This window comes from Oncorhynchus clarkii, chromosome 17, assembly GCF_045791955.1.
Source record: "Oncorhynchus clarkii lewisi isolate Uvic-CL-2024 chromosome 17, UVic_Ocla_1.0, whole genome shotgun sequence".
NCBI classification, from domain to species: domain Eukaryota; kingdom Metazoa; phylum Chordata; class Actinopteri; order Salmoniformes; family Salmonidae; genus Oncorhynchus; species Oncorhynchus clarkii.
This window is the reverse complement of record NC_092163.1, coordinates 18,322,394-18,337,449: the sequence shown is the minus strand read 5'-3', so window position 1 is coordinate 18,337,449 and position 15,056 is coordinate 18,322,394. Positions and strand designations below refer to the sequence as shown.

General features: G+C 41.1%; 1 protein-coding gene across 2 annotated transcripts in view; it reads right to left on the bottom strand.

Moving 5' to 3' along the window:
* Positions 1 to 4,206: 4,206 nt before the first annotated feature.
* LOC139370424 (protein AF-17-like) overlaps positions 4,207 to 15,056 on the bottom strand; it is a 30,892-nt gene continuing 20,042 nt past the window's right edge. Inside the window, exons 19-20 of one of the 2 annotated variants that reach the window (XM_071109895.1) lie at positions 7,535 to 7,723; positions 4,207 to 7,298 (exon numbers count right to left, since the gene is read on the bottom strand). In XM_071109895.1, the coding sequence (XP_070965996.1) occupies positions 7,263 to 7,298; positions 7,535 to 7,723 (225 nt within the window). In that variant the 3' untranslated portion in view covers positions 4,207 to 7,262. Of the gene's footprint in view, positions 7,299 to 7,450; positions 7,724 to 15,056 lie in introns of those variants that run through there. The other variant, XM_071109894.1, reaches the window with a different exon arrangement.

Sequence of the window (15,056 nt, the reverse complement as noted above, 5' to 3'; positions counted from 1 at the left end):
AAAGCACAGCCCCCATACCACTAGAGGGATATCTTCAACCACCAACTTACCATCCTGAGACAAGGCCGAGTATAGCCCACAAAGATCTCCGCCACGGCACAACCCAAGGGGGGGCCCAACCCAGACAGGAAGACCACGTCAGTGACTCAACCCACTCAAGTGACGCACCCCTCCTATTCACTACCATATGAATGGCAGTTCTGTGCCATGGGTGAATAAGGTGTTCTCTAATGACTATGCAGGTTTTCTTTGAACAGTTGCCCTTCCTTTATCTACTATGAACAACATGCATGTTGTTATTTTATACAGTGCCTTATAATTAGTCTTTAAATGTTAGAATCTAGATTTATATATATTTTTATTCAAATACACATGTCAACAGTGATACTTTAATACTCATATCGTCTATTTCAAGTATTTTAGTGAGGCTTTACAGAGAGGCTGGAATCCAGATCGCACCAGAAAGCTGACAAAAGGTGTTATTCTATAACTACTGCACTTGCAGTCAAATCTCACAAGCGACCTACTTACAAAAATGGATTTGCCTTGAGTTTATACATACGCTTGAATTGGTAACGGCTGCAAATAGCCGAGGTTGCCTCAAAATTGCCATGGTCCCATTACGCCTTGTTCCTATGATCACGTTTATTCTTCCTGAAGCGGCGCGCGAGCGTCTTTGTTGACGTCCCGGTTTTTAGTAAGGCTGCCTCCTCAGAAAAGTCAGACAAAACAATCTCCAGTAGCTTTCACTTCACCCTTTTCACACAAAAAAATGAATTAAAAAGACAAGTTAGACCGCCCACAACAAGTATCAACTTCCAAATGGGTTTATATCGCCAATGACAATGATTGTAGCAATATTTTGTAACACAGACAGGTAAGCTATTGGCCTATAAATGTAAAAAGACGCCCCATCAAATTTTATTAGTCACATACACATGGTTAGCAGATGTTATTGCGAGTGTAGCGAAATGCTTGTGCTTCTAATTCGGACAATGCAGCAATATCTAACATGTAATCTAACAATTCCACAACAGCAACCTAATACACACACATCTAAGTAAGGAATTGAGTAAGAATATAAACATATAACACCGATCCCAAAGAAGTTAAAGTGACTAGTGATCCATTTCTTAAAGTGTCCAATGATTTCAAGTCTCTATGTAGGCAGCAGCCTCTCTGTGTTAGTGATGGCTGTTTAACAGTGTGATAGCTTTGAGATAGAAGCTCTTTTTCAGTCTCTCGGTCCTACCTTTGATGCACCTGTACTGACCTCGCCTTCTGGATGGTAGCGGGGTTAACAGGCAGTGGATCGGGTGGTTGTTGTCCTTGATTATCTTTTTTGGCCTTCCTGTGACATCGGGTGCTGTAGGTGTCATGGAGGGCAGGTAGTTTGCCCCCGGCGATGCGTTGTGCAGACCGCACCACCCTCTGGAGAGTCTTGCCGTTGTGGGAGGTGCAGTTGCCGTACCAGGCGGTGATACAGCCCGACAGGATGCTCTCAATTGTGCATCTGTAAAATTTTGTGAGGGTTTTCGGTGACAAGCCAAATTTCTTCAGCCATCACCAATCATAGAGGAAGATAGAGGCCTCTAGTGGCCAAAAGCCTGTTTTAGCAAGGGCTGTGCCATTGAGGGTTTCAAATCAAATCAAACTGTATTTGTCACATGCCCTGAATACATGCCCTGAAGTGTAGACCTTACCGTTAAATGCTTACTGACAAGCCCTTAACCAACAGTACAGTTCAAGAATAGTTAAGAACATATTTACCAAATAAGCTAAAGTAAAAAATTATAAAAAGTAACACAATAAAATAACAATAACAAGGCTACATCCAGGGGGTACAGTACCGAGTCAGTGTGAGGGGGTACAGGTGAGTTGAGGTAATTTGTACACGTAGGTAGGGGGTGAAGTGACTGCATAGATAATAAACAGCGAGTAGCAGCGTACAAAACAAATGGAGGGGGGGTCAAGTTTGATAGTCAAGTTTGATCGTCTTCATTGATTAATTGCAGTCTTATGGCTTGGGGGTAGAAGTCTAGGATACTTTTGGTCCTACACTTGGTGCTCCGGTACCTCTTGCCGTGCAAAATCAGAGAAAACAGTCTCTGACTTGGGTGATTGGAGTCTCTGACAATTTTATGGACTATATTCTGACACCGGTCCTGGATCGCAGGAAGCTTGGCCCCAGTGTTGTACTGGGCCGTATGCACTACCCTCTGTAGCATCTTATGGTCAGATGCCGAGCAGTTGCCATACCAGGCGGTGATGCAACCGGTCAGGATGCTCTCGATGGTGCTATCACGTTTTAAGGTAAGACCCAGATGCAGACTGTGTCGAAGTAACAATGTTTATTACAAGAACAGGGGCAAATGTACAGGATGGCAGTCAGGGTCAGGTCAGGCAGAGGTCGGTAATCCAGATTACTGAGGAAAAGGTACAGGAGAGTAGACAGGCTCAGGGTCAGGACAGGTAGAAGGGTCAAAGCCGGGAAAAACTAGAAAACAGGAACTAATACAGGAGCAAGGGGAAAAACGCTGGTAGGTTCTGTGAACAAAACGAACTGGCAACAGACAAACAGAGAACACAGGTATAAATACACGGGATGATGGTGAAGATGGGCGACACCTGGAGGCGGGTGGAGACAAGCACAAAGACAGGTGAAACAGATCAGGGTGTGACAGATGCAGCTGTCAAACTTTTTGAGGATCTGGGGACCCATGCCAAATCTTTTCAGTCTCCTGAGGGGGAAAAGGTTTTGTCATGCCCTCTTCAAAACTGGCTTGGTGTGTTTGGACCATGATCATTTGTTGGTGATGTGGACACCAAGGAACTTGAAATTCACGACCCGCTCCACTACAGCCTGTTTGGCCCGCCTTTTCCTGCAGTCTACGATCAGCTCCTTTGTCTTGCTCACATTGAGGGAGAGGTTGTTGTTTGTCTCTTTCCACCATACTTCCAGCATTTTAAAGTAGTCAAATTAGTCAACTGGGTGGGGATTCCTATTGGTTGTAGCCTCGATGGCGCTACCCATGCTGTCACAGACGCTACAATGGTACAGATATGAAGAGGAGTCCTCTATCCAAGGGTGAAAGTAGAATTAATTATATGTGCAAACATGTTTATGGGCCTGATCATAGAATTACATATATATTCCCTATTAATTCAATAGGATTTCTGTGGGCCTAGTCGTAAATAATTGTCATTTAATTTTTTTAATGTATTAACTTTATTGTGGAATAAACACAACCAGTTATGATGTTTTCATCTGATTGTCAAATAATCACTTCAAAGGGCTCCTTTACTCGGCTACCTGTGCAAGTTCATCCACTTGTAAAATATTCCCAGCCTCCGAACAGTGGTGAATGGAAAGAGACACCTGTTACACAGAACACCAAAAAGTGTCATGAGATTTGGCGATTTCCATTAGGCCAGAACTGTCCGCGAGCGTCTCCGTGTCGGCCACTCATCTCTGCCTTTGCAAAATGTCAGTATTCTCATCTAACCACATCACATTTTGGATCGTAGGCTATACCACCCATTTTCAAGTCCATTCACTCATTTTTGCTCATGTTTTACCGATATGGCCTTCCCCCGCTGTTTATTTTGCCGGGACCATACCGCCCCTTACTTGCTCCTTCTTCTACAGTGTTTTGACTGGTTCATGACACTGTTATTGTTACAGATTCCCCTGGCTTTGAGTTTTTTAAACTTCATGCAGCTAACTCCACCCATCCCTTGGCAGTGACAGAGACAAGGCCAGGGACATGTGTGTACGCAGACCCGGGAGCAACTGCAGCCCCTCATGATAAATTCAGATTTTTTTGTGTCTCCTACTTCCATCAAAGTGACCCATCCCTGGACTAGGGGGATCATAAACTGTCTCCCTAAACTACTAATTTGTGCTATTACTCAGAATCACATCCATCTCATAAATATGTTCTCTGGAAATAACATTTTATATTGTGTGTAACTCTCTGTGAGGTTGCCTTTTTCCTCTGACTGGAAAATGTGTCAGTGCGTCACAGGCCAGCCCAACTGGGGAGCCGCTCTTTTTCAGTTATGACTGTTCATAACACTGTTATGACTGATTCATGAAGGCATTATGACAGGCTGCTTCAAGTAAGTGATGCAACACAATGAGGACTTTGTCAATGCCGCAGTCTGTAAATACAGCTTTGAAACCAAGAGAACATGCAAATCAATTCAGTAAAATACATTTATTGACAGTAAAAGTTCAGTCGTCTTAATTGTACCTTTTTAATTTTTACACAAAAATATCAAAATACTTTACAGGGCATTAAATCTGAATATTGGCAAATTCATTGTTGATTAATTCTCTCAAACAAATACACTGTACATTGACAACAATGCTTGTCTTTTCTCAAATGCAGTGCTCAACTTAAATTTCATAAAACATTTTTTGAGAACAATGCATTTAAAAACTATGCGTAGTCAAACTTGGTATTTAGCTACTGATTTGCGAGACTTAACTGCATTTCATGCATTTTATGTCCCAAGAAGTTAGTTCCATTTTCATCAAACTTCTTTGAGAGAGAGGTACTTAAATATGCTGTAATACATAACAGATACACATAATGACATACATACATACATAACAACATGGATTATCTTGGTTACCCAACTTAAAAGCTTAGAAAATGAATGTGTCTCTACACAAACACATTTAAGTATACAATTTGTACTCAAACAATAAAAAAGAACAAAAGTATATTTAAAAAATGATTTACATTTCATTGGGCCAAATCGCCCCAGTGCAACATGGGAAAGATTCCCTTTCAAGATTCCTTCGCAGTACTCTGTCAGTCAAAAACAATCTCTTCGACATGTTCTTTCCTAGATTATTACCTTAATCGTACAACAACTCATAAAGGACGTACTTGTTCAACCGCAGACCTCCTTCGGAAGTCCTGTCAATATGGAGGAATAGGCTCATGTGTTGTCAACGTTAACATTCTCCTATAGTCTCGTTGCTACGGTATTTTACCAACTAACATAGTCGCTTGAAAGTTCCTCACTGACAACAAACTACAAAAAACAGAACAGTTCCAATACTTACCGACATCACATGTACGGGAGGTCAATATCGAGGTTGCAAACAGAAAACGAATACACATTTGGAAATGATCTTCGACCATATTTAAATTAGGAAATGATCAAATAAGATGAGTAACGAACACCACAAAGGAAAAATATTATTCCAGTCTAACAGTGAGTTAAAAGACCTGGGAGAACGGCCAATGATAATAGATTAGCTTGATCCCAGCACAGAAGGACCTGTTATTATGTGCCACACAGGAATGTAGATGCAGCAGGCAGTAAAGAAAGTTACATATTAGAGTTCCCGAGTTGCCTATGTGTTCTGAATGGTAACATGTATGACTTGGCATCATGATCTCAGTAGTAAGACATACTGTACATAATGGTGTTACTAGAATGACGTAACAGATGTCATGGGCAGTCGTATCATAACAGATAAAGTCAGCTGATGACAATTGATTCAACACTGACCCGATGAAAGCAATAAGAGTTTGAGTCACAATTGTATAAGAACATAGTCACAAATACCATGACTGCTATGTCATTGCTATGACAGCATTTTATAGATCTTAAGACAAAGTAAAGTGATACCATCTAACATATCTTGTCAGCTCTTCTAAAAAACAGAACATTGAGCAGCATCTTAAGACACAATTACAGATGATTTCAGACTTACCAATAAACATATTTTCATTTTACAATTGTTGACATTATCACCGTTGCCTATCAATAGTATAAATGGTAAGATTGAAAAGAGTGCTTTCACCTAAATCTGAAATAACGGTAAATGTAACCAGAACAAAAACTAGACTAAGAAATGGATAAGAGAAAAGAAGCTGCCTTTTGGCTGTTAAGGGTGAGTTGATTTTCCTCAGTAACTCTAGCATTATTTTAAGGCATTGACAACTATACAGTATTGCTAAAAGAACAACTAGTTTTCCGGGGCATCAACAGAACAATATGTACAACCGAAACAAATAAGAAAACACTAACACTTCAGGATAGAGTGCAAAATATTCATACTAATCAATCACTAACTTGTCAGTTCCAAGTAGCCTAGAAACAGTAAGTACCAAATGTCCCTTATTAGGTTCTATATATCAGCAAAGTACACATGGGTTGAGGAAACAAAAATATGAATTTCTTACATATTTACTTTGACAATTTTCAAATGTTTGGTTTCGTTTGATTAATCTCGGCAGTGGCACACATATCGAACATCATACATTCTCTCTAAATTCTCAGGGGTGGACTGAGGCATAGTTAGCATTCTACACTGTCAATGCCAGTCCCCAGATCATTTGATGCCAGCCTGTAGCTGTGACATTTAATAGGGTAGAATAGGAATATCATAGTTGTACAATATATGGGAGGGAAGAAAATGAAAGGAAGACAGACCTTGAGGAAGACAGTTGATGTTTAGAGAGGTGTCAGACAGTTTGTCCTCAACAAGGATGTTTGGAGGGATACATTGGTTCCACAGGGGTATACTTGCTTAAGTGGAGGGTCAGTGCTTCAGTAAAGTTATGGCCTAAGGACACTTTGGCCCAAAACACTCACACCCAAATTCCAAGTCGACACTTAGCCCTACCCATAGGCACTCCAGTAGATCTAAAAGGATTGGATAGGTTTAAAGTTACAAGGTAATTGATTTACCTTGTCTTCTGATTGGCTAGGTGGAATAGTCATCATATTGTTTACGCCCATCTAATCATTTCAGATCTCAGGAAGTGCCTTGAGATTAGCGGCTAGGGGTTGATTTGGAATTGATCACCAGAGTCCAATTTCTATGCTGGACCCCAATACTCTCCACATTTTACCGTCAGGACTCCAGAGTCTCTGGCTCTGCTACAAGAGCAAACGCAATTGGTCTAGCTAACAGATTAGTGCAATTCAATTACCGACCACTGTATTCATGCCCTCTGAAAGCTGCCTACACACACACAGACCTAGAAGAAGAAAAACGTCCTCAAATAAAAGGAATTCAATGCATTAAAGAAAACATAACCGTTTAAATTGAATCCATTATACATTCATAAAAGAGGGGGAAAGACAGAGATGATAGAAGACAGAGAGTTCAAGAGTCTTTCAGGTAGAGATTAAAGGTGACATTAGTTTCTGATGGAACAGCTCAATTACTTTCCTTTCCCCTGTTATAGCTGCTGTTACAGCTGCAACAGTTCAGACATGAAGATGACATGTCAGCCATTCTTGTCTCCGCCCTTCTCTCCCACCCCCTGAAATCAAACACATGTAAAACAGACCTGTGAGTTTAGATGTTCGGCCCACACATACATTTATCAACATTGATGAGGTATACAGCTACAGTATATCATCCGGTTTAACAGCGTTACAAAGCAAGTCAACCCCCTACAAAGCAGTTTATTTTTTATAGCTTCAGTTGATCAAGAATTGACCTATACAATGGTCTATTCAAATAAGGAGTCTCGAACAACTGCATATCGACACTCACCCCGGGCTTGTGAAGTGCATTATCCTGCAGGCCGAAGAGTGGGTTTCCCTGGCCACCCTGCAGTGGCGAGGCCCCCAGGTTGGGGGACTGGGAAGTGGGGGTGGAGGTGAGGGCCCCGGTTAGCGTGAGTCGCTGTAGCTCCCTCTGCCGCTGCTGCTGCAGCATCTGAAAGACCACCACCTGCTGCTCCTGAGACACACACAGCCCAAGACATAAGGGACTTGAAAATGTGTAGTGATATGCACATCCAAAATGAATCCAAAGGTGCTGGGCCAAAAAAAAGACTGCAGCATATACTGTATGCTGTTTTTCTTCTCCATTTATTTTTTGGGACCGAAATAAACTTGGCAATGGTCACACTCATTGAATAATTAGGGGTTAACAGCCAAGCAGATTGTTAACTTTTTTTTCATCATTTGGCACTAGAGGCCATGAGCAACTTGGGCAAAAATGGTCCTCTACACCGATTGGCCTATAGGTGGCACTGTTATAAGCAGTCTTACTTAAACCGTCATATCCACCGCCCCATTTGACCTAGAGTCTTGAAACTTTGTATGTACAGTCCCTTCAGAAAGTATTCAAGTGTTAAAGCCCAAATTTAAAATGGATTACATTGATATTTTGTGTCACAGGCTTACACACAATACCCCACAACGTCAAAGTGGAATTATGTTTTTAGAAATGTTTACAAATTAATAAAAAATGAAAAGCAGAAATATCTTGAGTCAAGTATTTAACCCCTTTGTTATGGCAAGCCTAAATAAGTTCAGTAGTAAAAAGTTGCTCAACAAGTCACATAATACATTGCGTGGACTAATAATAGTGTTTAAGATGTTTTTGAATTACTACCTCATCTCTGTACCCCACACATACAATTATTTGTAAGGTCACTCAGTTGAGCAGTGCATTTCAAACACCACAAACACTAGGGAGGTTATCCAATGCTTGGCAAAGAAGGGCCACCTATTGGTAGATGAGTAGAAATGTTAAAAAGCAGACATTGAATATCCCTGTGAGTATGGTGAAGTTATTAATTACACTTTGGATGGTGTATCAATACACCCAGTCACTACAAAGATACAGGTGTCCTTCCTAACTCAGTTGCAGGAGAGTAAGGAAACCGCTCAGGGAAAAGAAGAAAGACTGTAAAGAGTAAACATATTCCAAAACATGCATCCTGTTTGCACTAAGACACTAAAGTAAAACTGCAAATAAATGTCCTTCATGTCTTGAATACCAAGTGTTATGTTTTGGCAAATCCAACACAACACATCACTGAGTACCAGTCTGCTATCCAACAGAAACTGTGAGACAAATGTACTTTTCAGTTGAAGTTGGAAGTTTACGTACACCTTAGCCAAATACATTTAAACCCAGTTTTTCAATATTCTTGACATTTAATCCTAGTAAAATCCTAGCCATTTTGCCACAACTTTGGAAGTATGCTTGGGGTCATTGTCCATTTGGAAGACCCGTTTGCAACCAAGCTTTAACTTCCTGACTGATGTCTGGAGATGTTGCTTCAATATATCCACATAATTTTCCTCCCTCATGATGCCATCTATTTTGTGAAGTGCACCAGTCCCTCCTACAGCAAAGCACCCCGTGCTTCACGGTTGGGATGGTGTTCTTCGGCTTGCAAGCCTCCCTCTTTTTCCTCCAAACATAACGATGGTCATTATGGCCAAACTGTTCTATTTTTGTTACATCAGACCAGAGGACATTTCTCCAAAAACTACGATATTTGTCCCCATGTGCAGTTGCAAACGGTAGTCTGGCTTTTTATGGCGGCTTCTTCCTTGATGAGCAGCCTTTCAGGTTATGTTGATATAGGACTCGTTTTACTGTGGATATAGATACTTTTGTCTGTAAATAATTGTTGGAAAAATGTATTGTGTCATGCACAATGTAGATGTCCTAACTGACTTGCCAAAACTATAGTTTGTTAACAAGAAATTTGTGGAGTGGTTGAAAAACAAGTTTTTATGAATCCAACCTAAGTGTATGTAAACTTCCGACTTCAACTGTATATACTGGAGTTGGTTACCAAGATGACATTGAATGTTCCTGAGTTGCCTAGTTACAGTTTCGACTTAAATTTCCTTTAAAGTAATAATGTAATAATGTACAATCCAGGTGTGCAAAAGCTCTTAAGAGACTTACCAAGAAAGACTCACAGCTGTAATCGCTGCCAAAGGTGATTCTAACATGTATTGACTCAGGGGTGTGAATACTTATGTAAATTAGATATTTCTGTATTTCATTATCAATACATTTGCAAACATTTCTAAAAAAATGTTTTCACTTCGTCATTATGGGGTATTGTGTGTAGATGGGTGGAAAAAACTAATATTTAATACATTTTGAATTTTGGCTGTAACATAACAAAATGTGGAATAAGTCAAGGGGATTGAATACTTTCTGAAGACAATGTAGGTGTCTTTCCTCATGCTGAACAAATTTGTCCGTGAGGACAGATTTTCCCCCATCTTGGAAATTTTGGAAAACCTTGGAAAAACGTATTGTCATGAACCATAAATCCAAATACAATTCGTTATGTAGACCCATCTCTTAACTTAGTTTGAGAAAAGCTAAGGGATTGGTTGAGAGATGGCTGAGTTTTTGAAATTGAAATCCTTTGTAAATCCACTTCACAATGGCCTATCAACTTGAAACTTTTTAGGTCATCAAAGACATTACCACGAAGAACCATAAGTTTGGCATTGATATCTTAAAACAAAATGGAAACTATTAACAATTCACTTTTTTGACTATGTGACGCTAATGCTTAAAATAGTCATAAAAACATGTTATTCTCATGGACTAAAAGTCAGATTCAGTCCAAATTTGGTTTGAGAAAGAGTTTGAGAAAATATCATTGATGCATTCAAAGATGGTCACACTATATTTGTTACAAAGGCTCATGGCAGAAACCAGGTTTCCCCTCTACTCTGGCCACGCCCCCCCTTGCCAATCACCTCACCTGCTCCATTCTGCTCATTAGCACACTTGACTATTTAAGCAGCAGTTTCTCCCTCCAATCTTCCTTATCCCTGTTGGTGAATGCATGGGGTGGTCAGCTCATGTTTTCCTGTCCATGTTGTGCATGACTGACAAGTGAGTACTTTATATTATTGAAGATGTATAAATGTTAATATTAAGATCCTTTTTAGTTGACGTTAAAGTTGTATACTGCTGCCAAATGACTTAATACAATTTCCTGTCAGTCCGGCATGTGAGATGCATGTCATTTATTTATCCCTTCTGTGCTTGTCAGTCATGCTTATGTTAACATGTGTTTGTATCTCCCTCTTGTATTTCCCTAGTAAACCACAACATAATCCTGCAACCTTTCCCCATGCGATCCCTATTTCCGGTCACAACTTGCGAACTTGTTTACGTGCTGCTGTGCATTTTGTTGCTAACCTTACTTTGCTACCTGACAGCTTTATGGTTTTTACTTTTTAATTACCGTTTTATATTTTTAGTTTTCCCCCACTCAACTTTTTTTCATTCAACTTTTTCACTCCGGACACTTTATCTAGACGTGGTTCGTCAGGACCTCCAACAGCCGACGCTAAGTAGTAACATTAACATGACACCTTCTAATTGCAGTCGCTGTACTCATAATATACAGGAGAACGATCGCCTTACGGCGAGGATAGCTGTGCTGCAAGCCCAGCTTCAGACGCAATTGTTAGGCAAGGGTAATTTCAGTGTAGGAAAGGATGAAACGGCGTCTGTGCCACCAGTAAGTACAGATGGTAGTATAAATCCCCTCGTCCCCGCAGCCAGACAACTTTCTCATGGCTTCCGAGTGTAGAGTATAGGGATATTGCTATCCACGTTGGCACCAACGATGTTATGATGAAACAGTCAAGAGGTCACCAAGCGCAACAAAGCTTCAGCGTGTAAATCAGCTAGAAAGATGTGTCGGCATTGAGTGATTGTCTCTGGCCCCCTCCCAGTTAGGGGGAGTGATGAGCTCTACAGCAGTGTCTCACAACTCAATCGCTGGTTGAAAACTTTTTTCTGCCCCACCCAAAAGAAAGAATTTGTAGATAATTGGCCATCTTTCTGGGACCAAGCCTGGCCTGTTGAGGAGTGACGGACTCCATCCTAGCTGGAGGCGTGCTCTCATCTTATCTACGAACATAGACAGAGCCCTAGCTCCACAATGAAATAGGGTGCAGGCCAGGCAGCAGGCTGTTAGCCAGCCTGCCAGCTTAGTGGAGTCTGCCACTAGCACAGTCAGTGTAGTCAGCTCCACTATCCCCATTGAGACCGTGTCTGTGCCTCGACCTAGGTTGGGCAAAACTAAACATGGCGGTGTTCGCATTAGCATTCTCACTAGAATAAAGACCTCCTCCATTCCTGCCATTATTGAAAGATTGTGATACCTCACATCTCAAAATAGGGCTACTTAATGTTTGATCCCTCACTTCCAAGGCAGTTATTGTCAATGAGCTAATCACTGACCGTAATCTTGATGTTATTGGCCTGACTGAAACATGGCTTAAGCCTGATGAATTTACTGTGTTAAATGAGGCCTCACCTCCTGGTTACACTAGTGACCATATCCCCCCCACACATCCAGCAAAGGTGGAGGTGTTGCTAACATTTACGATAGCAAATTTACATTTACAAAAAAAACTAAGTTTTCATCTTTTGAGCTTCTAGTCAAGAAATCTACGCAGCCTACTCAATCACTTTTTATAGCTACTATTTACAGGCCTCATGGGCCATATACAGCATTCCTCACGGAGTTCCCTGAATTCCTATCGGACATAGTAGTCATAGCAGATAATATTCAAATTTTTGGTGACTTTAATATTCACATGTAAAAGTCCACAGACCCACTCCAAAAGGCTTTCGGAGCCATCATCGACTCAGTGGGTTTTGTACAACATGTCTCCGGACATACTCACTGCCACAGTCATACTCTGGACCTAGTTTTGTCCCATGGAATAAATGTTGTGGATCTTAAAGTTTTTCCTCATAATCCTGGACTATCGGACCACCATTTTATTACGTTTGCAATCGCAACAAATAATCTGCTCAGACCCCCACCAAGGATCCTCAGAAGTCATGCTATACATTCTCAGACAACTCAAAGCTTCCTTGATGCCCTTCCAGACTCCCTCTGTCTACCCAGAGGACACAAATCAGTTAACCACCTAACTGAAGAACTCAATTTAAATTTGTACAATACCCCAGATGCAGTCGCACCCCTAAAAACATTTGTCATAACAAGCTAGCTCCCTGGTATACAGAACATACCCGAGCTCTGAAGCAAGCTTTCAGAAAATTGGAACGGAAATGGCGCCACACCAAACTGGAAGTCTTCCGAGTAGCTTGGAAAGACAGTACCGTGCAGTATCGAAGAGCCCTCACTGCTGCTCGATCATCCTATTTTTCCAACTTATTTGAGGAAAATAAGAATAATCCAAAATGTATTTTGATTCTGTTGCAAAGCTAACTAAAAAGCAGCATTCCCCAAGAGAGGATGGCTTTCACTTCAGCAGTAATATATTCATGAACTTCTTTGAGGAAAAGATCATGATCATTAGAAAGCAAATTACGGACTCCTCCTTAAATCTGCGTATTCCTTCAAAGCTCAGTTGTCCTGAGTCTGCACAACTCTGCCAGGACCTAGGATCAAGAGAGACGCTCAAGTGTTTTAGTACTATATCTCTTGACACAATGATGAAAATAATCATGGCCTCTAAACCTTCAAGCTGCATACTGGACCCTATTCCAACTAAACTACTGAAAGAGCTGCTTCCTGTGCTTGGCCCTCCTATGTTGAACATAATAAACGGCTCACGGATGTGTACCAAACTCACTAAAAGTGGCAGTAAAGCCTCTCTTGAAAAGCCAAACCTTGACCCAGAAAATATAAACTATCGGCCTATATCGAATCTCACGTTCCTCTCAAAAATTTTAGAAAAAGCTGTTGCACAGCAACTCACTGCCTTCCTGAAGACAATGTATACGAAATGCTTCAGTCTGGTTTTAAACCCCATCATAGCACTGAGACTGCACTTGTGAAGGTGCACCATGCCATCCCTTGTGTTCAATAAACCGCTCTATTTGGATTCCTGCTCCATTTCCTCTGCATTCTTATCGATGTGACACTTTGAACTCTGAACCAGTCAAAACCTCCTTCTACAGCCCACCTTTACTGTATGGAACAACCACAGCCGGGGGTGAAAGTAAGGCTGTACGGAAAAGATGTGACGTCCCAACAAACAAGATGGAGGTACGCCTTACCGGTAAAACATGAGCCTGTACCAATAATTATAAGAGAGCTGTAGGCTATTACACCGCTTTTTATCATTACCGCATGTCAGAGGCATGAAAAATGAGTGAATGGACTTGCAAACGGGTCGTATAGTCTACGCTCCAATGCGAGGTGGTTTGAAACCCCCGACATTTTGACGAGTCAGGGATGAGTGGCGGACACCGAGACGTGCGCGGACAGTAGTGGACACATAAATTCTGGCCTAATGACAATTGCCAAATGTCATTATACTTTTTGGTGTTTTGTGTAACAGATGTCTCTTTCATTCATCACTGAGGCTGGAAATATGTTGTGAGTGGATGAACGTGCGCGGGTAGCCTAGTAAAGGAGCCCTTTGAAGTGATTATTTGACAATCAAATGAAAACATCATTACTGGTTGTGTTTTATGCCACAAATTCAAGAAAGTGTAAAATATTATAGCACCATTATTGCATGGAACTTCCATCTCATATTGCTCAGATGAACAGCAAAAATCTTTGGAAAAAAAACATAAAGCAACATCTCATGGCACAATGCCTCTCCCCAATTTGACCTAGATATTTTGTGTATGTATTGATATGTTGGCTGTGTGCCATTTTTCAATTGATGTAGTTCTGTCCTTGAGCTGTTGTGTACGAATGTTCTGTATTATTTAATGTTTTGTGTGGACCCCGGGAAGGATAGCTGCTGCTTTAGCAACAGCTATTGGTGATCCTAATAAAATACCAAATAAAAGGTCATACATGAAAAGTTAAATGACAATTCTTTACAACTAGGCCCAGAGATCCTATTGAATTAATAGGGATTCTATATGTTATTACATTTGTTTTGGTGCACTACAGGACGTCCCGTACCGGGAATAAATTAATTTTTCTTTCACCCCTGCACAGGAGTACAAAGAATCTGAGGAACAACTGGGAGACTTCAAAGTTCAAACCTAATCCAGGTCCAAACCCCATAACCGGACACCAAAGACAACCCATGACCTCATCCATCATAGGTCATGACAATCCCATCCACAAAAAGCTATGATGCAAGGTTTATAGGCAACTGTTGAAAATCATGGAGCAATCTTGGAGAAGCTGAGGTTTCAAATGGCACCCTCTAGCACAAATTCCAGTCCAAAACAGTACACCAACGCAGCTCCCAGTGTTGGCATTAGCTACACCTGATCAAGCTCAGGCAACACCTGAACCACCAGCAGTGGGCCGCCATTCCAGGGCTGTAGCTTCAGCCGC